The 24763-nt window shown below is 34.3% G+C and overlaps 2 protein-coding genes across 2 annotated transcripts in view; both read right to left on the bottom strand.

Annotated features, from left to right (window-relative positions):
• The window catches only part of hivep2b (HIVEP zinc finger 2b), a 61258-nt gene extending 61007 nt beyond the window's left edge, over positions 1–251 (bottom strand). Inside the window, exon 1 of the mRNA XM_061924478.1 lies at positions 105–251. The gene's annotated coding sequence lies outside the window, so the exon portion shown is untranslated. The remainder of the gene's footprint in view (positions 1–104) is intronic.
• Positions 252–5402: 5151 nt separating this feature from the next.
• fuca2 (alpha-L-fucosidase 2) overlaps positions 5403–24763 on the bottom strand; it is a 37933-nt gene continuing 18572 nt past the window's right edge. Inside the window, exons 4-7 of the mRNA XM_072911877.1 lie at positions 15657–15867; positions 8823–9013; positions 5878–5986; positions 5403–5671 (exon numbers count right to left, since the gene is read on the bottom strand). Coding sequence (XP_072767978.1) covers positions 5534–5671; positions 5878–5986; positions 8823–9013; positions 15657–15867 — 649 coding nt within the window. The 3' untranslated portion in view covers positions 5403–5533. The remainder of the gene's footprint in view (positions 5672–5877; positions 5987–8822; positions 9014–15656; positions 15868–24763) is intronic.

The raw sequence follows: 24763 nt of genomic DNA, 5'->3' as shown, positions 1-24763 counted from the left end.
ACCACCCCTGGACAAATAACCCACGCACCCCCCCGTCCTCCCCCCCGACGGAAGCAGCAGTGCGTCATGGAGGAGGACAATTAGACGCGGAGAAGAAGACTCACCAGTCATTAGACGACGCCCAGGCCGTCACCGGAGCCCCGCTTGACGGATGCATGAGTGCCAGGTGGGGGTGCTGCGGTTTTTGGCGCAGGTTAATTGCGCCAAAGAGGTCCGAGTGTGGCGAGAAGAGCCGCGTGACGCGTCCTGACGTTACGGTTACTCGTGTGGGGGGGTGCAGGTGGAAGTGACAGCCGGCAGAGGGCGCTGACACTTTGTGTAAAAATAGATCAATGTTTTTGTCCTCTTTCACACAAAAAAAAAACAACACACATTTATAACGGTTTTTTTTTTTAACATGACGTCATAGTACAAAAAACCCTTGAACTTAATTTTTTTTTTTAAAGACGAAAATATCGGTTTGTGCCTTATATGGGTGTACCTAATATATTGTCCTCAAAACACAGTCCTGGTGCGACCTTTTATTTATTTTATTTTTTTCCCCCACTATTTGTTTAAAACATAACGACAACACTATCTCAGTGTTTGGAGAGCGTGAGCAGCGAGGGAGATCTTTTTTATTATTTTTTTGTCCACGCTCTAGTATTCATGTTAGATCGATACACCAGCCCGCAGCTGGGTGGCAGCGTTACTCCATCTAATCGCCTCTCCCTATTACACCCTGTAGAAGTAGTAAGTACACAGGAACGCACGTGCACTTTCTACTTATACTCAGTAGAAATGGTACGTACACAGGAAACATGTGTACTTACCCTTTATACCCAGTAGCAGTAGTAAGTACACAGGAACATATGTGCACTTACTACTTATACTCAGTAGAAATGGTAAGTACACATGAAACGTGTGTACTTACTCTTTATACCCAGTAGTAGTAGTAAGTGCACAGGAACGCATGTGCACTTACTACTTATACTCAGTAGAAATTATAAGTAAACAGGAAACATCTGTACTTACTCTTTATACCCAGTAGTAGTAGTAAGTACACAGGAACGCATGTGCACTTACTTCTTATACTCAGTAGAAATTATAAGTACACAGGAAACATGTGTACTTACTCTTTATACCTAGTAGTAGTAGTAAGTACAAAGGAACGCATGTGCACTTACTACTTATATTCAGTAGAAATGGTAAGTACACAGGAAACGTGTGTACTTACTCTTTATACCCAGTAGTTGTAGTAAGTACACAGGAACGCATGTGCACTTACTACTTATACTCAGTAGAAATGGTAAGTACACAGGAAACGTGTGTACTTACTCTTTATACCCAGTAGTAGTAGTAAGTACACAGGAATGCATGTGCACTTACTACTTATACTCAGTAGAAATTATAAGTAAACAGGTAACATCTGTACTTACTCTTTATACCCAGTAAAAGTAGTAAGTACCCAGGAACGTATGTGCACTTACTACTTATACTCAGTAGAAATGGTAAATACACAGGAAACATGTGTACTTACTCTTTATACCCAGTAGTAGTAGTAAGTACAAAGGAACGCATGTGCACTTACGACTTATACTCAGTAGAAATGGTACGTACACAGGAAACGTGTACTTATTCTTTATACCCAGTAGTAGTAGTAGTAAGTACAAAGGAACGCATGTGCACTTACTACTTATATTCAGTAGAAATGGTAAGTAAACAGGAAACATCTGTACTTACTCTTTATACCCAGTAAAAGTAGTAAGTACACAGGAACGTATGTGCACTTACTACTTATACTAAGTAGAAATGGTAAATACACAGGAAACATGTGTACTTACCCTTTATACCCAGTAGTAGTAGTAAGTACACAGGAACGCATGTGCACTTACGACTTGTACTCAGTAGAAATGGTACGTACACAGGAAACGTGTACTTATTCTTTATACCCAGTAAAAGTAGTAAGTACACAGGAACGTATGTGCACTTACTACTTATACTCAGTAGAAATGGTAAGTACACAGGAAACATGTGTACTTACTCTTTATACCCAGTAGTAGTAGTAAGTACAAAGGAACGCATGTGCACTTACTACTTATACTCAGTAGAAATGGTAAGTACACAGGAAAAATGTGTACTTACTCTTTATACCCAGTAGCAGTAGTAAGTACACAGGAACGTATGTGCACTTACTACTTATACTCAGTAGAAATGGTAAGTACACAGGAAACATGTGTACTTACCCTTTATACCCAGTAGAGTAGTCAGTGCACGTGTCTTTTTGTGTGCACTTTTTTTTTGCGTGTGCACTTACTTACATACAGTATACCCAGTAGAAGTGCACATGTCTTTTTGTGTGCACTTTTCTTTGTGCGTGCACTTACTTACATGTACCCAGTAAGAGGAGTAAGTGCACTTTTTTGTGTGTGCACTTACTTACATATACCCAGTAGAGTAGTCAGTGCACGTGTCTTTTTGTGTGCACTTTTTTGTGCGTGTGCACTTACTTACATATACCCAGTAAAAGAAGTAAGTGCACATGTCTTTTTGTGTGCACTTCTCTTTATGTGTGCACTTACTTACATATATCCAGTAGTAGGAGTAAGTGCACTTTTTTTTGTGTGTGCACTTACTTACATATACCCAGTAGTAGTAAGTGCACGTGTCTTTTTGTGTGCACTTTTTTGTGTGTGTACTTACTTACATATACCCAGTAGAGTAGTCAGTGCACGTGTCTTTTTGTGTGCACTTTTTGTGTGTGTGTGCACTTACTTACATATACCCAGTAGGAGTAGTAAGTGCACTTTTGTTTTTGTGTGCACTTTTTTGTGCGTGTTCACTTACTTACATATACCCAGTAGTAGTAAGTGCACGTGTCTTTTTGTGTGCACTTTTTTTGTGTGTGCACTTACTTACATATACCCAGTAGAGTAGTCAGTGCACGTGTCTTTTTGTGTGAGTGTGCACTTACTTACGTATACCCAGTAGGACTAATAAGTGCACTTGTGTTTTTGTGTGCACTTTTTTTGTGCGTGTGCACTTACTTACATATACCCAGTAGAAGTAAGTGCACATGTCTTTTTGTGTGCACTTTTCTTTGTGTGCACTTACTTACATATACCCAGTAGAGTAGTCAGTGCACGTGTCTTTTTGTGTGCACTTTTTTGTGCGTGTGCACTTACTTACATATACCCAGTAAAAGAAGTAAGTGCACATGTCTTTTTGTGTGCACTTCTCTTTGTGTGTGCACTTACTTACATATACCCAGTAGTAGGAGTAAGTGCACTTTTTTTGTGTGTGCACTTACTTACATATACCCAGTGGAGTAGTCAGTGCACATGTCTTTTTGTGTGCACTTTTTTTGTGTGTGCACGTACTTACATATACCCAGTAGAAGAAGTAAGTGCACATGTCTTTTTGTGTGCACTTTTCTTTGTGTGTGCACTTACTTACATATACCCAGTAGTAGGAGTAAGTGCACTTTTTTTTGTGTGTGCACTTACTTACATATACCCCGTAGAGTAGTCAGTGCACGTGTCTTTTTGTGTGCACTTTTTTTGTGTGTGCACTTACTTACATATACCCAGTAGTCAGTGCACGTGTCTTTTTGTGTGAGTGTGCACTTACTTACGTATACCCAGTAGGAGTAGTAAGTGCACTTGTGTTTTTGTGTGCACTTTTTTTGTGTATGTGCACTTACTTACATATACCCAGTAGAAGTGCACATGTCTTTTGTGTGCACTTTTCTTTGTGTGTGCATTTACTTACATATACCCAGTAGTAGTAAGTGCGCGTGTCTTTTTGTGTGCACTTTTTTTGTGTGTGCACTTACTTACATATACCCAGTAGAGTAGTCAGTGCACGTGTCTTTTTGTGTGAGTGTGCACTTACTTACGTATACCCAGTAGGACTAGTAAGTGCACTTGTGTTTTTGTGTGCACTTTTTTTGTGCGTGTGCACTTACTTACATATACCCAGTAGAAGTAAGTGCACATGTCTTTTTGTGTGCACTTTTCTTTGTGTGCACTTACTTACATATACCCAGTAGTAGTAAGTGCGCGTGTCTTTTTGTGTGCACTTTTTTTGTGTGTGCACTTACTTACATATACCCAGTAGTAGTAAGTGCACGTGTCTTTTTGTGTGCACTTTTTTTGTGTGTGCACTTACTTACATATACCCAGTAGAGTAGTCAGTGCACGTGTCTTTTTGTGTGCACTTTTTTGTGCGTGTGCACTTACTTACATATACCCAGTAAAAGAAGTAAGTGCACATGTCTTTTTGTGTGCACTTCTCTTTGTGTGTGCACTTACTTACATATACCCAGTAGTAGGAGTAAGTGCACTTTTTTTGTGTGTGTGCACTTACTTACTTACATATACCCAGTGTAGTCAGTGCACATGTCTTTTTGTGTGCACTTTTTTTGTGTGTGCACTTACTTACATATACCCAGTAGTAGTAAGTGCACATGTCTTTTTGTGTGCACTTTTTTTGTGTGTGCACTTACTTACATGTACCCAGTAGTAGGAGTAAGTGCACTTTTTTGTGTGTGCACTTACTTACATATACCCAGTAGAGTAGTCAGTGCACGTGTCTTTTTGTGTGCAGTTTTTTGTGCGTGTGCACTTACTTACATATACCCAGTAGAAGTAAGTGCACATGTTTTTTTTTGTGTGCACTTTTCTTTGTGTGTGCACTTACTTACATATACCCAGTAGTAGGAGTAAGTGCACTTTTTTTTGTGCGTGCACTTACTTACATATACCCAGTAGTAGTAAGTGCACATGTCTTTTTGTGTGCACTTTTTTTGTGTGTGTGCACTTACTTACATATACCCAGTAGAAGTGCCCGTGTCTTTTTGTGTGCACTTTTTTGTGTGTGTGCACTTACTTACATATACCCAATAGTAGTAAGTGCACATGTCTTTTTGTGTGCACTTTTTTTGTGTGTGTGCACTTACTTACATATACCCAGTAGAAGTGCCCGTGTCTTTTTGTGTGCACTTTTTTGTGTGTGTGCACTTACTTACATATACCCAGTAGAGTAGTCAGTGCACGTCTTTTTGTGTGCACTTTTTTGTGTGTGTGCACTTACTTACATATACTCAGTAGAAGAAGTGCCTGTGTTTTTTTGTGTGCACTTTTTTGTGTGTGCACTTACTTATATATACCCAGTAGAAGTAGTAAGTGCATATGAGTTTGTGTGTGCACTTTTGTGTGTGTGCACTTACTTACATACACTGTATACCCAGTAGGAGTAGTAACTGCACGTGTCTCTTCTTGTGTGGACTTACTTACATATACCCAGTAGAAATAGTAAGTGCACACGTGTTTGAGTGTGCACTTTTTTGTGTGTGTGTGCACTTACTTACAGTTTAGCACTATTACAACATTGCTTGTACTGTTGTACAATATACTCGCTGATAAGCCAAGAGCATTTTAATGTCCACTTTCTCATGCACTCCAAATCATTGTTGAAGTAAAAAGAGCAGAGTCAGAGGTGTGACATTGAAAAGGCGAGTATGTAGTCCAGTATTTGGGTGGTGTTCACTCCATCACCTGGCGCCCGTCAGCCGGAGGGTCCAGGCCCACTGACAGGGCATCTGGCTGATGGACAGCTGAGGCAAGATGACCCGAAGTCCCGGGGCCTTGGTGGGCTCCCACTGCAGGGGGCCGTGCCCCAAGAGCGCCACCTTTGGACCACAACAAACATGAAGGACACTTTACTTATTTTCCCATTAATAGCCTTTTTTTTTTTTTTCCTTCTTTCATCTGCCCGGCAACAGAAATCCAAAACGTTCTTGTTGGCGGTGGTTATTTTTAGTGCTGACAAGGACGCCCCCTGGTGGACACATTCTACAGTGCAGTTGTAATTGTTGACAGAATCAAATGAACTTACCTGAGTGTGTCCAGGTGTGACCTCAGGTTCACTCAGGATTAGAGCGCCATCTTGGGGCCACGAGAGGAAAATGGCAAAGATGAGATCTTCCTTCGGTCTGGACGTGTACCTGACAAATAACCTTTATTTATTTCTGCTATTTTTAACATAAATGCTCCAATCAACACCTTTATTCACTTAAACTCCTGCTTATTCATTATTTTTTTCCACGCCCCCTTTGGGGTCATGATTTTCTCACGCCCCCCTAAATTGAAATACGATTGAGAACCTGATAATATTAATTTTATTCATCCATACAAACTACTCTATAAATAAACATGCCACCTAGCTGAATATGTATATTGTTTTCTCACGCCCCCCCATGACACCTTATCATGCCCGCCCCATTATATTTAGATGTAAAAAATGTTTATCCATACAAAGGACTCTTGAGTTGCTGGCACCAGCACCTACATGCCACCTAGCTGAATATATTTGTATTGTTTTCTCACGCCCCCCCTAAATTGAAATACGATTGAGAACCTGATAATATTAATTTTATTCATCCATACATACTATAAATTGCTGGCACCAGCACCTACATGCCACCTAGCTGAATATAGGTGTATTGTTTTCTCACGCCCCCCCTCCCCCTAAATTGAAATACAATTGAGAACCTAATGATATTAATTTTATTCATCCATACAAACTACTACTCTATAAATTGCTGGCACCAGCACCTATATGCCATCTAGCTGAATATACGTGTATTGTTTTCTCACGCCCCCCCTCCCCCCTAAATTGAAATACGATTGAGAACCTGATAATATTAATTTTATTCATCCATAAAAACTACTCTATAAACTGCTGGCACCAGCACCTACATGCCATCTAGCTGAATATACATGTATTGTTTTCTCACGCCCCCCCCGACACTTTATTATGCCCGCCCCACTATATTAAAACATTATTATTTTTTTTTCATACAAAGGACTCTGAGTTGCTGGCACCAGCACCTACATGCCACCTAGCTGAATATATGTGTATTGTTTTCTCACGCCCCCCCCCCCCCCCTAAATTGAAATACGATTGAGAACCTGATAATATTAATTGTATTCATCCATACAAACTCCTCTATAAATAAACATGCCACCTAGCTGAATATATGTGTATTGTTTTCTCACGCCCCCCCTAAATTGAAATACGATTGAGAACCTGATCATATTAATTTTATTCATCCATACAAACTATTCTATAAATAAACATGCCACCTAGCTGAATATGTATATTGTTTTCTCATGCCCCCCCCTTGACACCTTATCATGCCCGCCCCATTATATTTAAATGTAAAAAATGTTTATGCATACAAAGGACTCTGAGTTGCTGGCACCAGCACCTACATGCCATCTAGCTGAATATATGTGTATTGTTTTCTCACGCCCCCCCCTAAATTGAAATACGATTGAGAACCTGACAATATTAATTTTATTCATCCATACAAACTACTCTATCAATAAACGTGCCATCTAGCTGAATATAAGTGTATTGTTTTCTCACGCCCCCCCTAAATTGAAATACGATTGAGGACCTGATAATATTAATTTTATTCATCCATACAAACTATAAATTGCTGGCACCAGCACCTACATGCCACCTAGCTGAATATATTTGTATTGTTTTCTCACGCCCCCCCTCCCCCCTAAATTGAAATACGATTGAGAACCTGATAATATTAATTTTATTCATCCATACAAACTACTCTATAAATAAACATGCCACCTAGCTGAATATAAGTGTATTGTTTTCTCACGCCCCTCCTAAATTGAAATACGATTGAGAACCTGATAATATTAATTTTATTCATCCATACAAACTATAAATTGCTGGCACCAGCACCTACATGCCACCTAGCTGAATATATGTGTATTGTTTTCTCACGCCCCCCCCCACCCCCTAAATTGAAATACGATTGAGAACCTGATCATACTAATTTTATTCATCCATACAAACTACTCTATAAATTGCTGGCACCAGCACCTACATGCCATCGAGCTAAATATATGTGTATTGTTTTCTCACGCCCCCCTAAATTGAAATATGATTGAGAACCTGATAATATTAATTGTATTCATCCATACAAACTACTCTATAAATTGTTGGCACCAGCACCTACATACCATCTCGCTGAATATACGTGTATTGTTTTCTCACGCCCCCCTGACACTTTATTATGCCCGTCCCATTATATTAAAAAAAACAAAAAAAAAAACATTTTGTATCCATACAAAGTACTCTTGAGTTGCTGGCACCAGCACCTACATGCCACCTAGCTGAATATATGTGTAATGTTTTCTCACGCCCCCCCATGACACCTTATCATGCCCGCTCCATTATATTTAAATGTAAAAAAATGTATTCATACAAAGGACTTTGAGTTGCTGGCACCAGCACCTACATGCCATCTAGCTGAAGATATGTGTATTGTTTTCTCACGCCCCCCCCCCCCCCCCCCTAAATTGAAATACGATTGAAAACCTGATAATATTAATTGTATTCATCCATACAAACTACTCTATAAATTGTTGGCACCAGCACCTACATGCCATCTAGCTGAATATATGTGGATTGTTTTCTCACGCCCCCCTGACACTTTATTATGCCCGCCCCATTATATTGTGTGTTGTTTTCTCACAAAAGCACCCGGAAATTGGTACCGTTGCTTACCAGTATTGGTTCCCAGTTAACGGGAATTGGTACCAAAACTGTACCCATCCCTAGATGGCATAATGGCACATTCCTGGAGGGACTGACTGTATTACTTACAAGACGTTACTTGCACAAAATGACTTATTGCTGAGTCTGCATTTATTTCAGGGGCCAAACGAGCCACCTTTACGTGTCCCCTGGTCTGGTTCCTGGCCTTTACATTGGAGCATTTACTGTACTTGCAAAGTGCGTGTAGGTACCAGACGCCGGGCGTGACGCTGTCGTTCTGAGCCCGCCAGGCGCTGCTGTTGTAGATGGCCTCGCCGTTGACCCCCAGCCACCGGCCCATCTGGCGCAGGCGCTCCTCGAAGATGGGCGCGATCCTTCCGTCCAGCGTGGGGCCCACGTTCATCAGCAGGTTCCCGCCGCAGGACACCGTTTCTACTAAGGACTGCGACACACACACACGCACACGCGCACACACACACACACACACACACACACACACACACACACACACACATACACACACACATTTTGTATTTGTTACCTTCTTGAGACCTGAGAAAAATGCCTACCTCTTCAGAACCAGCCTTTCTAGATATATAAAGAAGTGTATTTACAACATTAATAATATATACATACTATGCACATATAAAAAAGCTTGTTGTGAAAAATGAGTTGGAATTTCACAAGTTGGTAATATTATAATAACAATTGTATTTTTTTTTTTCAAGGTACATTTTTTTTTTCAAGGTAAAAAATGATTTTCAATTTTTTTTGACTTTTTAAAAATGTTTTTAAATGTTTTTTTTTTTTTTTTTTTTTTTTTAAATTTGTAAAAAAAAATTAAACTTTTTTAAAACTTTTTTAAATTTTTTAAAACAATTTTAATTTTTTTTAATTTTTTTAAACAATTTTAACAATTAACATTTTTTTTTAGTGTTAGGGTTAGGGTTAGGGTTAGGGTTAAGATTAGGGTTAGGGTTAGGGTTAAGATTAGGGTTAGGGTTAGGGTTAAGATTAGGGTTAGGGTTAGGGTAAAAATGTTTAAAAAAAAGTTTTAAAAAAAGTTAAAAATATTTAAAAAATTAAAAAAAATTAAAAAAATTTTAAAAAAAATTAAAAAAAATTAAAAAAAATTAAAAAAAATTAAAAAAAATTAAAAAAAATTAAAAAAAATTAAAAAAAATTAAAAAAAATTAAAAAAAATTAAAAAATTTAAAAAAAAATTAAAAAAATTTAAAAAAAATTAAAAAAATTTAAAAAAATTTAAAAAAATTTAAAAACATTTAAAAAAATTTAAAAAAATTTAAAAAAATTTAAAAAAATTTAAAAAAATTAAAAAAATTTTAAAAAAAATTAAAAAAATTTAAAAAAATTTAAAAAAATTTAAAAAAATTTAAAAACAAATTAAAAAAAAAAAATTTTTTTTTAAATTAAAACAATTTAAAACAATTTAAAAAATTTAAAACAAGGTAAAAAAAATGTTCAAGGTAAAAAAAAATGTTCAAGGTAAAAAAAAATTTTCAAGGTTAAAAATGATTTTCAAGGTAAACAAATGATTTTCAAGGTAAAAAAAAATTTTCAAGGTAAAATTTTTTTTTCAAGGTTAAAAATGATTTTCAAGGTAAACAAATGATTTTCAAGGTAAAAATTTTCAAGGTAAAATGTTTTTTTCAAGGTAAAACTTTTTTTCAAGGTAAAACTTTTTTTCAAGGTAAAAAATGATTTTCAAATTTTTTTTAATTTAAAAAAAATATTTTTTATTTTTTTAATTTTTTTTATTTGTAAACATTTTTTAAACATTTTTTTTATTTTTTTTTATTTTTTAAAACAATTTAAAACAATTTAAATTTTTTTTAATTTTTTTAAACAATTTTAACAATTAACATTTTTATTTAGGGTTAGGGTTAGGGTTAGGGTTAGGGTTAAGATTAGGGTTAGGGTTAGGGTTAGGGTTAGGGTTAGAATTAGGTTAGGGTAATTTTTTTTTTATAAAGTTAAAAAAAGTTTTTAAAAAAAAAAGGTAAAAAAAAGGTTAAAAAAAGGTAAAAAAAGTAAAAAAAAGTTAAAAATATTTAAAAAATATTTAAATAAATAAATAAATGAATACATAAATAATACAAAAAATAAATAAATTTAATTTTTTTTTTTTAATTTAAATTTTTTCAAAAAATTAAAAAATATATATTGTGGTCCTCGACTTAATTTTTTACTTTATTGTAATTGCGCCCCACGCTAATAATCACATTTAAATATGGCCATCTTGAATCCTACTACCAAAGAACCCTAACTAAAATAACGTTACCGACATAAACATCAAATCAAATCGGGCAACACAAAAAGCAACTCCCTGTGAGCAAGCGGAAGACTTTGGGGAACTCGAAAGTGTCCAAATATTACATTCTGACATTCAATTGTACATTTTTAATGACTTCAGGCCTGCCGTAGACCGGGGCCACCATAGCTGTGGAAGTAAACTTCCATTGAGTTTAGTTACCTCGTTAGTTACGGAATTCTAGAGTGAATAGTTTGTGCTCCACCACAGAAATTGAGTTTGAGAGCCCTGCATTGAAAAAACTGTTGAAATAACGTTTTTTTGAGCTCACTTTAGGCCCAGCATACTGGAATTCTGACTCCATAGAAGAATTAATCATATTACCATTTCACTTCAGAATACTGACTTTCGAGCTAAAAAGCTGATATTGGAGTATGCCACTTTTGCCCATACAAAGCATGCAGCAGGATTTCAAGAGGAGATCACAGTCTCTGTGACTTATGACACAGGATTTGCTGACAAGGCTGTTATGTCAGCTCCTGGGATCCAAGATTAGATCTCTTCAGGCAGAGAGAGAGTGAAGTGGATCTGGACTGAATGTAATTATGTGCTGCCTTGCCTTCAGGCATGTAGAGGGTCCAACGCCAACCCAGGGATGTTAAACCTTTTTCCAGCAGGGGCTCCGTACATAAAAATTGAGGGCCACTTGAAAACACTTTGTACATTAAAGATACTACAACCAATACAATGTGGGACTATCAATATATACTAAACTCTCTGAACACAACATCCACATCTTAGCTTTGTGTTAGCAATAACAAAACATATTCTACGCAGTTCTCTTCTAAATGTATCATTTTCAACCGTTAAAATACCTCAATCAATTAAAAATATCAATACTACAGTAGTATTGGTTACTAGACCAGAACACCTCAGTCATATAACGAGGTACTTAGTTCATTCTAGCTGTTAGCATGCTAATGTTTAAGTTGGACTCGTGCATTTCAGCGTCCACACACAATTTCTCTCAAAATTGCATATTCAAATTTTTTTGTGTAGTGTTCTAGTCCGGGATGTGTTCATTTTGTCCTCAGAATGTGTAGCAAGCCAATAACAAAAACAAAAAACAGCTCTGTACCGTGATTGGCCCCTGGGCCGCACTTTGGATACCCTTGGTCTAACCAAACTCAGATGCAACTTTGACAAGATACAAGTAGAGAACAGCATGCTTACTTTGTTTTTTTTGCAAATTAGTCACATAACTTGGTACTTGACGCATTCTAGCTGTTAGCATGCTAACGTCAAATTTGTTTAATTTTTTAAAAATGTTTTAATTTTTTTTTCTTTTTTTTAATTTGTAAAAAATTTTTAAACTTTTTTTATAACAATTTAAAACAATTTATTTATTTATTTATTTTTTAAACAATTTTAACAATTAACATTTTTTTTTAGGGTTAAGGTTAGGGTTAAGATTAGGGTTAGGGTTAGGGTAAAAAAAAATTTTTAAAGTTAAAAAAAAGTTTACAAAAAGTTTTAAAAAAGTTAAAGTTAAAAAAAAGTTTAAAAAAAAGTTAAAAATATTTACAAAATTTAAAAATATTTAAATTTTCAAGGTAAATTTTTTTTTCAAGGTAATTTTTTTTTTTCAAGGTAAAAAATGATTTTCAAGGTAAAAAATGATTTTCAAGGTAAAAAATGATTTTCAAGGTAACATTTTTTTTGCAAATTAGTCACATAACTTGGTACTTGACGCATTCTAACTGTTAGCATGCTAACGTCAAATTTGTTTAATTTTTTAAAAATGTTTTAATTTTTTTTTCTTTTTTTTAATTTGTAAAAAAATTTTAAACTTTTTTTTATAACAATTTTAAACAATTTTATTTATTTATTTATTTTTTAAACAATTTTAACAATTAACTTTTTTTTTTAGGGTTAGAGTTGTAATTTCACAATAAAGCTTTTATTGTGAAATTCCAACTCATTGATTATTGTAAAAATTGTGACACTTTTATTATAAAAGGGTCACAATTTCACAAGAAAAACTTAGAATTTTGGCAGTATTAAAATAAAAGTCGTCATTTTATTCAACGCAAGTCAAAATTTTACGAGAAAAACTGAACATTTGTGCAATATTATGATAAAAGTTGGAATTTTACTCAATAACAGTTGCAGTTTTACAAGAAAAAGCTTAAAATGTTGGCAATTTTATGAAAAGAGTCGTAATTTTACTCGACAAAAGTCACAATTTTCGAAGAAAACTAACATTTTGGCAATATTATAATAAAAATCGGATTTTACTTGGCACAATTATGACAAAAGTCAAAAAATTTCACTATTTTACAAGAACAACAAAATAATTGGCAATATTGTGATAAAAGTCAGAATTGTATATGACAAATGTCACCATTTTGCATTAAAAAGTAATAATTTTACATAAAAAGGTAATAATTTTACATAAAAAAGTAATAGTTTTGCATAAAAAGTTATAATTTTACAAGAATATAATGCAATATTACAGAAACAGAAAGAATATTCCCAATTTTATAAGAAAAAAGTCGACACATTGTGAGAAAAAGACTGCTTTTAGTAAAAAATTGTTTTTATTTTTTATTGATTGTTTATAAATTTTTTTAATCTTCATTATTTACCTCAAATTATTACAGTATGTCTCTATGTACACGTTTATTTTATAGGGGGCGCATTTCAGTTTCTTACACACACTTGTTATTTCATATGTTGACCAGAGAGGGAGCACTTCACATTTTTACACACACTTGTTATTTCATATGTTGACCAGGAGGAGCACTTTTAAAAGCGACACACAGTCAAATTGAAAAATCCCTCTTTAGGGCCACTCTTTCTAGATATATAAAGAAGTGTATTTACAACATTAATAATATATACATACTGTGCACATATAAAGAAGCTTGTTGTGAAAAATGAGTTGGAATTTCACAAGAAAAACTTAGAATTTTGGCGGTATTATAATAAAAGTCGTCATTTTACTCAACGCAAGTCAAAATGATACAAGAAAAACTGAACATTTGTGCAATATTACGATAAAAGTTGGAATTTTACTCAATAACAGTCGCAATTTTACAAGAAAAAGCTTAAAATGTTGGCAATTTTATGAAAAGAGTCGTCATTTTACTCAACAAAAGTCACAATTTTCGAAGAAAACTAACATTTTGGCAATATTGTAATAAAAATCGGATTTTACTTGGCACAATTATGACAAAAGTCAAAAAATTTCACTGTTTTACAAGAACAACAAAATAATTGGCAATATTGTGATAAAAGTCTGAATTGTATATGACAAATGTCACCATTTTGCATTAAAAAGTAATAATTTTACATTAAAAAGTAATAGTTTTGCATAAAAAGTTATAATTTTACAAGAATATGATGCAATATTACAGAAACAGAAAGAATATTCCCAATTTTATAAGAAAAAAGTCGACACATTGTGAGAAAAAGACAGCTTTTAGTAAAAATGTTTTTTATTTTTTATTGATTGTTTATAATTTTTTTAATCTTCATTATTTACCTCAAATTATTACAGTATGTCTCTATGTACACGTTTATTTTATAGGGGGCGCATTTCAGTTTCTTACACACACTTGTTATTTCATATGTTGACCAGAGAGGGAGCACTTCACAATTTTACACACACTTGTTATTTCATATGTTGACCAGAGAGGGAGCACTTTTAAAAGCGACACAAAGTCAATATGAAAAATCCCTCTTTAGGACCAGCCTTTCTAGATATATAAAGAAGTGTATTTACAAAATTAATAATATATACATACTATGCAAATATAAAAAAGCTTGTTGTGAAAAATGAGTTGGAATTTCACAAGAAAAACTTAGAATTTTGGCGGTATTATAATAAAAGTCGTCATTTTACTCAACGCAAGTCAAAATATTACGAGAAAAACTGAACATTTGTGCAATATTACGATAAAAGTTGGAATTTTACTCAAAAACAGTCACAGTTTTACAAGAAAAAGCTTAAAATGTTGGCAATTTTATGAAAAGCGTCATAATTTTACTCGACAAAAGTCCCAATTTTCAAAGAAAAATTAAACATTTGGGCAATATTATAATAATAATAATCTGAATTTTACTTGGCACAATTATGACAAAATTAAAAAAATGTCACTATTTTACAAGGACAACAAAACAATTGGCAATATTGTGATAAAAGTCAGAATTTTATATGACAAATGTCACCATTTTGCATTAAAAAGTAATAATTTTACACAAAAAAGTTGTAATTTTATGAGAAAATATTGCAATTTTACAGAAACAGAAAGAATATGAGAAATTGTTACCAATTTTAAAGGAAAAAGTCGACAAATTGTGAGAAAAAGACTGCTTTTAGTAAAAAAAATTATTTTATTTTTTTTGGTTTGTAATTGGTTATTAATCTTCATTATTTACTTCTAGTTATTACAGTATGTCTCCATATACATTTTTATTTATTTTTTTTATATAAATTGTGGCCAGAGGGGGAGCACTTCCAATTTTTACACACACTTGTTATTTCATATGTTGACCAGAGGGGGAGCACTTTTAAAAGCGACACACAGCCAATTTGAAAAATCCCTCCTTTTTGAGACCACCCTCATTTTGATAGATGTCAAATGAGACATTCTCTATTAGATGCAATGTTATTGGGACCATGATTTATGTCCTAACTTGATTACACCTCCTCATATGAAAGATACTTTTCCTTGTTAAAATACAAGAACACACACACACACAAGACAGTGCTGTTGCGCTCTACTCAGCATGACGACGGCGTGCTTACCGCCACGAGCTGCTCGATGGCGAGGTAGTCGCTGAGCGGGGCGTTGCGTCTGTAGCCCCATGACTTGCGGTCGATGGTCATGCAGTTCTCCCACTTGTGCGCCAGCAGGTGGCCCGGCTGGTAGCGGTCGGAACAGGTGTAGTAGCCGCCGTGCTTGCAGATGGAGCCGCGACCCCAGCGGTCGTTTGTCACCACCGTGTCACGAACTGGACTGGAGGACAAACAAAAATAAATAAATAATTAAAGGTGCAAGCAGCGTTGGTCGGGCCCGCGTATTTGGCAGGTGCTAGTCCTAAGTGTCCCAATACTTTTGTGCAGTTTTAGTAGTAAGTGTCCCAATACTTTTGTCAAGTTGTAGTCCTAAGTGTCCCAATACTTTTGTCCAGTGTAGGTGTCCCAATACTTTTGTCAAGTTTTAGTCCTAAGTGTCCCGATACTTCTGTCCAAAGTAGGTGTCCCAATACTTTTGTCCAGTTTTATTCCTAAGTGTCTCAATACTTATGTCCAATTTTCGTCCTAAGTGTCCCAATACTTTTGTCAAGTTGTAGTCCGAAGTGTCCCAATACGTTTGTCCAGTGGTAGTCCGAAGTGTCCCAATACTTTTGTCAAGTTGTAGTCCGAAGTGTCCCAATACGTTTGTCCAGTGGTAGTCCGAAGTGTCCCAATACCTATGTTAAGTTTTAGTCCTATGTGTCCCAATCCGTTTGTCAAATTTTAGTCCTAAGTGTCCCAAAACTTTTGTCCAGTTTGAGTCCAAAGTGTCCCAATACTTTTGTCCAGTTTTAGTCGTAAGTGTCCCAATAATTTTGTCAAGTTTTAGTCCCAAGTGGCCCAATACTTTTGTCAAGTTTTAGTCGTAAGTGTTCCAATACTTTTGTCCAGTTTTAGTCCCAAGTGGCCCAATACTTTTGTCAAGTTTTAGTCGTAAGTGTTCCAATACTTTTGTCCAGTTTTAGTCCCAAGTGGCCCAATACTTTTGTCAAGTTTTAGTCCCAAGTGGCCCAATACTTTTGTCCAGTTTTAGTCGTAAGTGTTCCAATACTTTTGTCCAGTTTTAGTCCCAAGTGGCCCAATACTTTTGTCAAGTTTTAGTCGTAAGTGTTCCAATACTTTTGTCCAGTTTTAGTCCCAAGTGGCCCAATACTTTTGTCAAGTTTTAGTCCCAAGTGGCCCAATACTTTTGTCAAGTTTTAGTCGTAAGTGTCCCAATAATTTTGTCAAGTTTTAGTCCCAAGTGGCCCAATACTTTTGTCAAGTTTTAGTCCCAAGTGGCCCAATACTTTTGTCAAGTTTTAGTCGTAAGTGTTCGAATACTTTTGTCCAGTTTTAGTCCCAAGTGGCCCAATACTTTTGTCAAGTTTTAGTCGTAAGTGTTCCAATACTTTTGTCCAGTTTTAGTCCCAAGCGGCCCAATACTTTTGTCAAGTTTTAGTCCCAAGTGGCCCAATACTTTTGTCCAGTTTTAGTCGTAAGTGTTCCAATACTTTTGTCCAGTTTTAGTCCCAAGTGGCCCAATACTTTTGTCAAGTTTTAGTCGTAAGTGTTCCAATACTTTTGTCAAGTTTTAGTCGTAAGTGTCCCAATAATTTTGTCAAGTTTTAGTCCCAAGTGGCCCAATACTTTTGTCCAGTTTTAGTCGTAAGTGTCCCAATAATTTTGTCAAGTTTTAGTCCCAAGTGGCCCAATACTTTTGTCAAGTTTTAGTCGTAAGTGTTCCAATACTTTTGTCCAGTTTTAGTCCCAAGTGGCCCAATACTTTTGTCAAGTTTTAGTCCCAAGTGGCCCAATACTTTTGTCCAGTTTTCGTCCTAAGTGTCCCAATACTTTTGTTCAGTGGTATTCCTAAGTGTCCCAATATTTTTTTCCAGTGTAAGTGTCCCAATACTTTTGTTCAGTTTTGTCATTTTTTTTCTTCCGAGGAGCAGTTTTTTCTCCGTTTTATTCAAAAATTGCTCTAGAGCGCAATTTTTAAATTTGGGGTTAGGTTTTTTCATTAGATAGCAATTTTTGCCAGTCCTGATGTGTGCGTTCAGTTTGGTGAGTTTTGAAGCGTGTTAAGGGGGTCAAATTACAGCTCAAAGAGGCAAAAGTGACTGTTTTTAGTACTTTTTTGTCTTGAAGGGGGAATTGCCAACTTCCTGTTGATTTTTGCCCGAGGAAATTAATTAATACATAGAGGTTTTTGTTTCATGTCTTTACGACATTTGTACTGGGAGTTAGAGGTAGTTTTTGTTTTAGGGGGCGCTAGAGCGCAATCTTGAGTTTGGGGTTTGATTTTTTTTACCAAAGAGTTTTGTTCGCGTTTATTGATGTGTGCGTCAAATTTGGTGAGTTTTGAAGCATGTTAAGGGGGTCAAATTACAGCGCAAAGCTGCGGAATAATAATAATAATAAAGAAAGAATAAAACCTTACAAATTCAATAGGTCCTTATGTCCCATTGCATAAGGTCCTTATACAATGGGCCATGCGGGCCCTAAAAATTGTTTAAAAGGGACACGTGTTGTGTACTTTGAACTAGGGCTGGGCAATACGGCTGAAAACTGTATCAAGTCTTTTATCGGTTGATATCAAAAATTATTGATAGTTTTCATGACCTATAAGGAGAAAAAATATTTTATTTGAAATGTAACTTCCTCTGATTATAATCCCCTAAACTATGAAGGCAGAAATGAAATGTCAAAACAAACATGGAAAACACTCAATGTGAACAAAATTGTAAAATAACATTGAACACTTAATAAGATCTTAAAATGAAAGTACAAAAATAGGGAAAATTAAAAAAATAAATAAATAAAGTGTAAGAAAATAGTGTGAAAATGTAAACCTAGAGAAACCTGAGAAGAACTACTTTCTGCAGGTTTAGAGCCAGGAAATAACGGCTGTGTAACATTATTTTGCCCTTTTATTCTTATTTAACTATGGAAAGGAATTTGTGCTATGCAGTAATTATTTAAACATTATTATTATACCGGGCGGTATTGATAATTATTGATATTTTTATGACCTATGGAAAATAAGGAGCTTGATAAAAATATATATTATATTTGAAATGTAACTTCCTTCTCAGCTGTCAAGGCAAAAAGGAAATGTCAACACAAGTGTCAAGACTCGGTCTTGGGTGTTTGCTTTTCCGGGATGCAACGGAAAGTTGGCACGGGCGAGACGGGAATGAAGGTACATGATTTATTTATTAACTATAAATACAAAAAAAGGATCAAACAAAAAGCGCGCACAGTGGCGGAGAATAAACTGTGAACAATTAAACAAAACTTGCAAACTATGACTTGAATAAAGAAAACTTACTTGGCATGGACAAAAAAGGAGCAGCGTGAACGATGGACATGAAAAAATGGACAGAGCCAAAATGTGGTGTGAGGTCGTCAGGACGAACAACAGAAAATGAATGAACTTAAATACTATGGACATGATTAACAGCAGGTGCGTGACTCAAAACAGGTGCGTGACATGACAGGTGAAACTAATGGGTAACTATGGTGACAAAACAAAACAAAAGTGCACAAAAAGTCCAAAAATAAAACCTGATCACACAGACATGACAACAAGCATGAAAAACACTTAAACAATGGAAACAATATTGTACAATCACATTGAAAACCCAACAATAAGCTCTTAAAATGAAGGTGCAAAAATAAGAAAGGAATATGTAAGAAATGTTTAATAAAGTGTAAGAAAATAGTGCAAAGTGTGAAAGTGTAAACATAGAGGAACCTGAGAAGAAGTATTTTCTGCAGGTTTAGAGCCAGGAAATAACGGCTGTGTAACATTATTTTGCCCTTTTATTCTTATTTAACTATGGAAAGGAATTTGTGCTATGCAGTAATTATTTAAACATTATTTTTTTTATGGGGCGATATTGATATTTATTGATATTTTTATGACCTATAGAAAATAAGGAGCTTGATAAAAATATATTTTATTTGAAATGTAACTTCCTTCTCAGCTATCAAGGCGGAAAGTAAAGGAAATGTCAACACAAACAATGTAAACAAAATTGTAAAATCACATTGAACACTTAATAAGATCTTAAAATGAAGGTGCAAAAAATAAGGAGAAATGTTGAATAAAGTGTAAGAAAATAGTGTGAAAATGTAAACCTAGAGAAACCTGAGAAGAAGTATTTTCTGCAGGTTTAGTGCCAGGAAATAACGTCTGTGTAACATTATTTTGCCCTTTTATTCTTATTTAACTATGGAAAGGAATTTGTGCTATGCAGTAATTATTTAAACATTATTATTATACCGGGCGATATTGATAATTATTGATATTTTTATGACCTATGGAAAATAAGAAGCTTGATAAAAAATATATTTTATATTTGAAATGTAACTTCCTTCTCAGCTGTCAAGGCAAAAAGGAAATGTCAACACAAGTGTCAAGACTTGGTCTTGGGTGTTTGCTTTTCCGGGATGCAACGGAAAGTTGGCACGGGCGAGACGGGAATGAAGGTACATGATTTATTTATTAACTATAAATACAAAAAAAAGGATCAAACAAAAAGCGCGCACAGTGGCGGAGAATAAACTATGAACAATTAAACAAAACTTGCAAACTATGACTTGAATAAAGAAAACTTACTTGGCATGGACAAAAAAGGAGCAGCGTGAACGATGGACATGAAAAAATGGACAGAGCCTAAATGTGGTGTGAGGTCGTCAGGACGAACAACAGAAAATGAATGAACTTAAATACTATGGACATGATTAACAACAGGTGCGTGACTCAAAACAGGTGCGTGACATGACAGGTGAAACTAATGGGTAACTATGGTGATAAAAACAAAACAAAAGTGCACAAAAAGTCCAAAAATAAAACCTGATCACACAGACATGACAACAAGCATGAAAAACACTTAAACAATGGAAACAATATTGTACAATCACATTGAAAACCCAACAATAAGCTCTTAAAATGAAGGTGCAAAAATAAGAAAGGAATATGTAAGAAATGTTTAATAAAGTCTAAGAAAATAGTGCAAAGTGTAAAAGTGTAAACATAGAGAAACCTAAGAAGAAGTATTTTCTGCAGGTTTAGAGCCAGGAAATAACGTCTGTGTAACATTATTTTGCCCTTTTATTCTTATTTAACTATGGAAAGAAATTTGTGCTATGCAGTAATTATTTAAACATTATTATTATATCGGGCGATATTGATAATTATTGATATTTTTATGACCTATGGAAAATAAGGAGCTTGATAAAAAATATATTTTATTTGAAATGTAACTTCCTCTGATTATAATCCTCTCAACTATCAAGGCAGAAAGGAAATGTCAACACAAGCATGAAAAATACTCAAACAATTTGAACAAAATTGTAAAATCACATTAAACACTTAACCATAAGATCTTAAAATGAAGGTGCAAAAATAAGGAAGGAATACGTAAGAAATGTTTAATAAAGTGTGAAAATGTAAACATAGAGAAACTATTTTCTGCAGGTTTAGAGCGAGGAAATATCGGCTGTGTAACATTATTTTGCCCTGTTATTCTTATTTAACTATGGAAAGGAATTTGTGCTATGCAGTAATTATTTAAACATTATTATTATACCGGGCGATATTGATAATTATTGATATTTTTATGACCTATGGAAAATAAGCAGCTTGATAAAAATATATTTTATTTGAAATGTAACTTCCTTCTCAGCTATCAAGGCGGAAAGTAAAGGAAATGTCAACACAAACAATGTAAACAAAATTTTAAAATCACATTGAACACTTAATAAGATCTTAAAATGAAGGTGCAAAAAATAAGGAGTATGTAAGAAATGTTGAATAAAGTGTAAGAAAATAGTGTGAAAATGTAAACAGAGAAACTTGAGAAGAACTATTTTCTGCAGGTTTAGAGCCAGGAAATAACGTCTGTGTAACATTATTTTGCCCTGTTATTCTTATTTAACTATGGAAAGGAATTTGTGCTATGCAGTAATTATTTAAACATTATTATTATATCCGGTGACATTGATAATTATTGATATTTTTATGACCTATGGAAAATAAGGAGCTTGATAAAAATATATTTTATTTGAAATGTAACTTCCTTCTCAGCTACCAAGGCGGAAAGTAAAGGAAATGTCAACACAAACAATGTAAACAAAATGTTAAAATCACATTGAACACTTAATAAGATCTTAAAATGAAGGTGCAAACATAAGGAATTTGTAAGAAATGTTTAATAAAGTGTAAGAAAATAGTGTGAAAATGTGAACCTAGAGAAACCTGAGAAGAACTACTTTCTGCAGGTTTAGAGCCAGGAAATACGTCTGTGTAACATTATTTTGCCCTTTTATTCTTATTTAACTATGGAAAGGAATTTGTGCTATGCAGTAATTATTTAAACATTATTATTATATCGGGCAATATTGATAATAATTGATATTTTTATGACCTATGGAAAATAAGCAGCTTGATAAAAATATATTTTATTTGAAATGTAACTTCCTTCTCAGCTATCAAGGCAGAAAGTAAAGGAAATGTCAACACAAACAATGTAAACAAAATTGTAAAATCACATTGAACGCTTAATAAGATCTTAAAATGAAGGTGCAAAAAATAAGGAGTATGTAAGAAATGTTGAATAAAGTGTAAGAAAATAGTGTGAAAATGTAAACCTAGAAAAACTTGAGAAGAACTACTTTCTGCAGGTTTAGAGCCAGGAAATAACGTCTGTGTAACATTATTTTGCCCTTTTATTCTTATTTAACTATGGAAATGAATTTGTGCTATGCAGTAATTATTTAAACATTATTATTATACCGGGCGGTATTGATAATTATTGATATTTTTATGACCTATGGAAAATAAGGAGCTTGATAAAAATATATATTATATTTGAAATGTAACTTCCTTCTCAGCTGTCAAGGCAAAAAGGAAATGTCAACACAAGTGTCAAGACTCGGTCTTGGGTGTTTGCTTTTCCGGGATGCAACGGAAAGTTGGCACGGGCGAGACGGGAATGAAGGTACATGATTTATTTATTAACTATAAATACAAAAAAAGGATCAAACAAAAAGCGCGCACAGTGGCGGAGAATAAACTATGAACAATTAAACAAAACTTGCAAACTATGACTTGAATAAAGAAAACTTACTTGGCATGGACAAAAAAGGAGCAGCGTGAACGATGGACATGAAAAAATGGACAGAGCCTAAATGTGGTGTGAGGTCGTCAGGACGAACAACAGAAAATGAATGAACTTAAATACTATGGACATGATTAACAACAGGTGCGTGACTCAAAACAGGTGCGTGACATGACAGGTGAAACTAATGGGTAACTATGGTGACAAAACAAAACACAAGTGCACAAAAAGTCCAAAAATAAAACCTGATCACACAGACATGACAACAAGCATGAAAAACACTTAAACAATGGAAAGAAAATTGTACAATCACATTGAAAACCCAACAATAAGCTCTTAAAATGAAGGTGCAAAAATAAGAAAGGAATATGTAAGAAATGTTTGATAAAGTGTAAGAAAATAGTACAAAGTGTGAAAGTGTAAACATAGAGAAACCTAAGAAGAAGTATTTTCTGCAGGTTTAGAGCCAGGAAATAACGGCTGTGTAACATTATTTTGCCCATTTATTCTTATTTAACTATGGAAAGGAATTTGTGCTATGCAGTAATTATTTAAACATTATTATTATGTCGGGCGATATTGATCATTATTGATATTTTTATGACTTATGGAAAATAAGAGGCTTGATAAAAAATATATTTTATTTGAAATGTAACTTCCTCTGATTATAATCCTCTCAAGGAAAGGAAATGTCAACACAAACATGAAAAACACTCCAAAAATTTGAACAAATTTGTAGAATAACATTGAACAATTAACAATACGATATTAAAATTAAGGTACAAAAATAATGAATATGTAAGAAATGTTTAATAATGTGTAAGAAAATAGCGCAAAGTGTTAAAAAGTAATTATTTAACCGTCATTATTATTATATCGGGCGATATTGATCATTATTGATGTTTTTAATGACGTATGGAAAATAAGGAGCTTGATAAAAATATATTATACTTTCTCTGATTATAATCCTCTCAGCTATCAAGGCAGAAAGGAAATGTCAACACAAAAATGAAAAACATTCAAACAATGTAAACAAAATTGTAAAATCACATTGAACGCTTAATAAGATCTTAAAATGAAGGTGCAAACATAAGGAATTTGTAAGAAATGTTGAATAAAGTGTAAGAAAATAGTGTGAAAATGTAAACATAGAGAAACTATTTTCTGCAGGTTTAGAGCCAGGAAATAACGTCTGTGTAACATTATTTTGCCCTGTTATTCTTATTTAACTATGGAAAGAAATTTGTGCTATGCAATAATTATTTAAACATTATTATTATACCGGGCGATATTGATCATTATTGATATTTTTATGACCTATGGAAAATAAGGAGCTTGTTAAAATTAGATTTTATTTTAATTGTAACTTCCTTCTCAGCTATCAAGGCGGAAAGTAAAGGAAATGTCAACACAAACAATGTAAACAAAATTTTAAAATCACATTGAACACTTAATAAGATCTTAAAATGAAGGTGCAAAAAATAAGGAGTATGTGTCATGTCTGTATTATCATGTTTTGTTTTAAGTCATGTTTTGTTTAGTTTCGGTCTTTTCACTCCCTTGTCTGGTCACCATAGCAACCATTAGTTTTCACCTGTCACGTCACGCACCTGTTTCACGTTTTGAGTCACGCACCTGCTTTCACTAATCATGTCCATAGTATTTAAGTTCATTCATTTTCTGTTGTTCGGCCTGACGACCTCACCCCATATATGCTTCTGCACACCCTTATGATCCTTGCTGCTCTTTTTTTCATGCCGGTTCCATGCCAAGTAAGTTTTTGTTTATCAAGCCACAGTTTATGTTTTGTTTAATTGTTCATAGTTTCCGCCACTGTGCGCGCTTTGGTTTGATCCTTTTTTGTAGTTCTAGTGTTTCAATAAATCATGTACCTTCATTCCCGTCTCGCCCGTGCCAACTTTCCGTTGCATCCTGGAAAAGCACACACCCCGGACCAAGTCATGACAGTATGTAAGAAATGTTTAATAAAGTGTAAGAAGATAGTGT

This window comes from Nerophis lumbriciformis, linkage group LG29, assembly GCF_033978685.3.
Source record: "Nerophis lumbriciformis linkage group LG29, RoL_Nlum_v2.1, whole genome shotgun sequence".
Lineage (NCBI taxonomy): Eukaryota > Metazoa > Chordata > Actinopteri > Syngnathiformes > Syngnathidae > Nerophis > Nerophis lumbriciformis.
The sequence above is the reverse complement of the archived record's forward strand: the minus strand, read 5'-3'. Positions and strand labels throughout refer to the sequence as shown.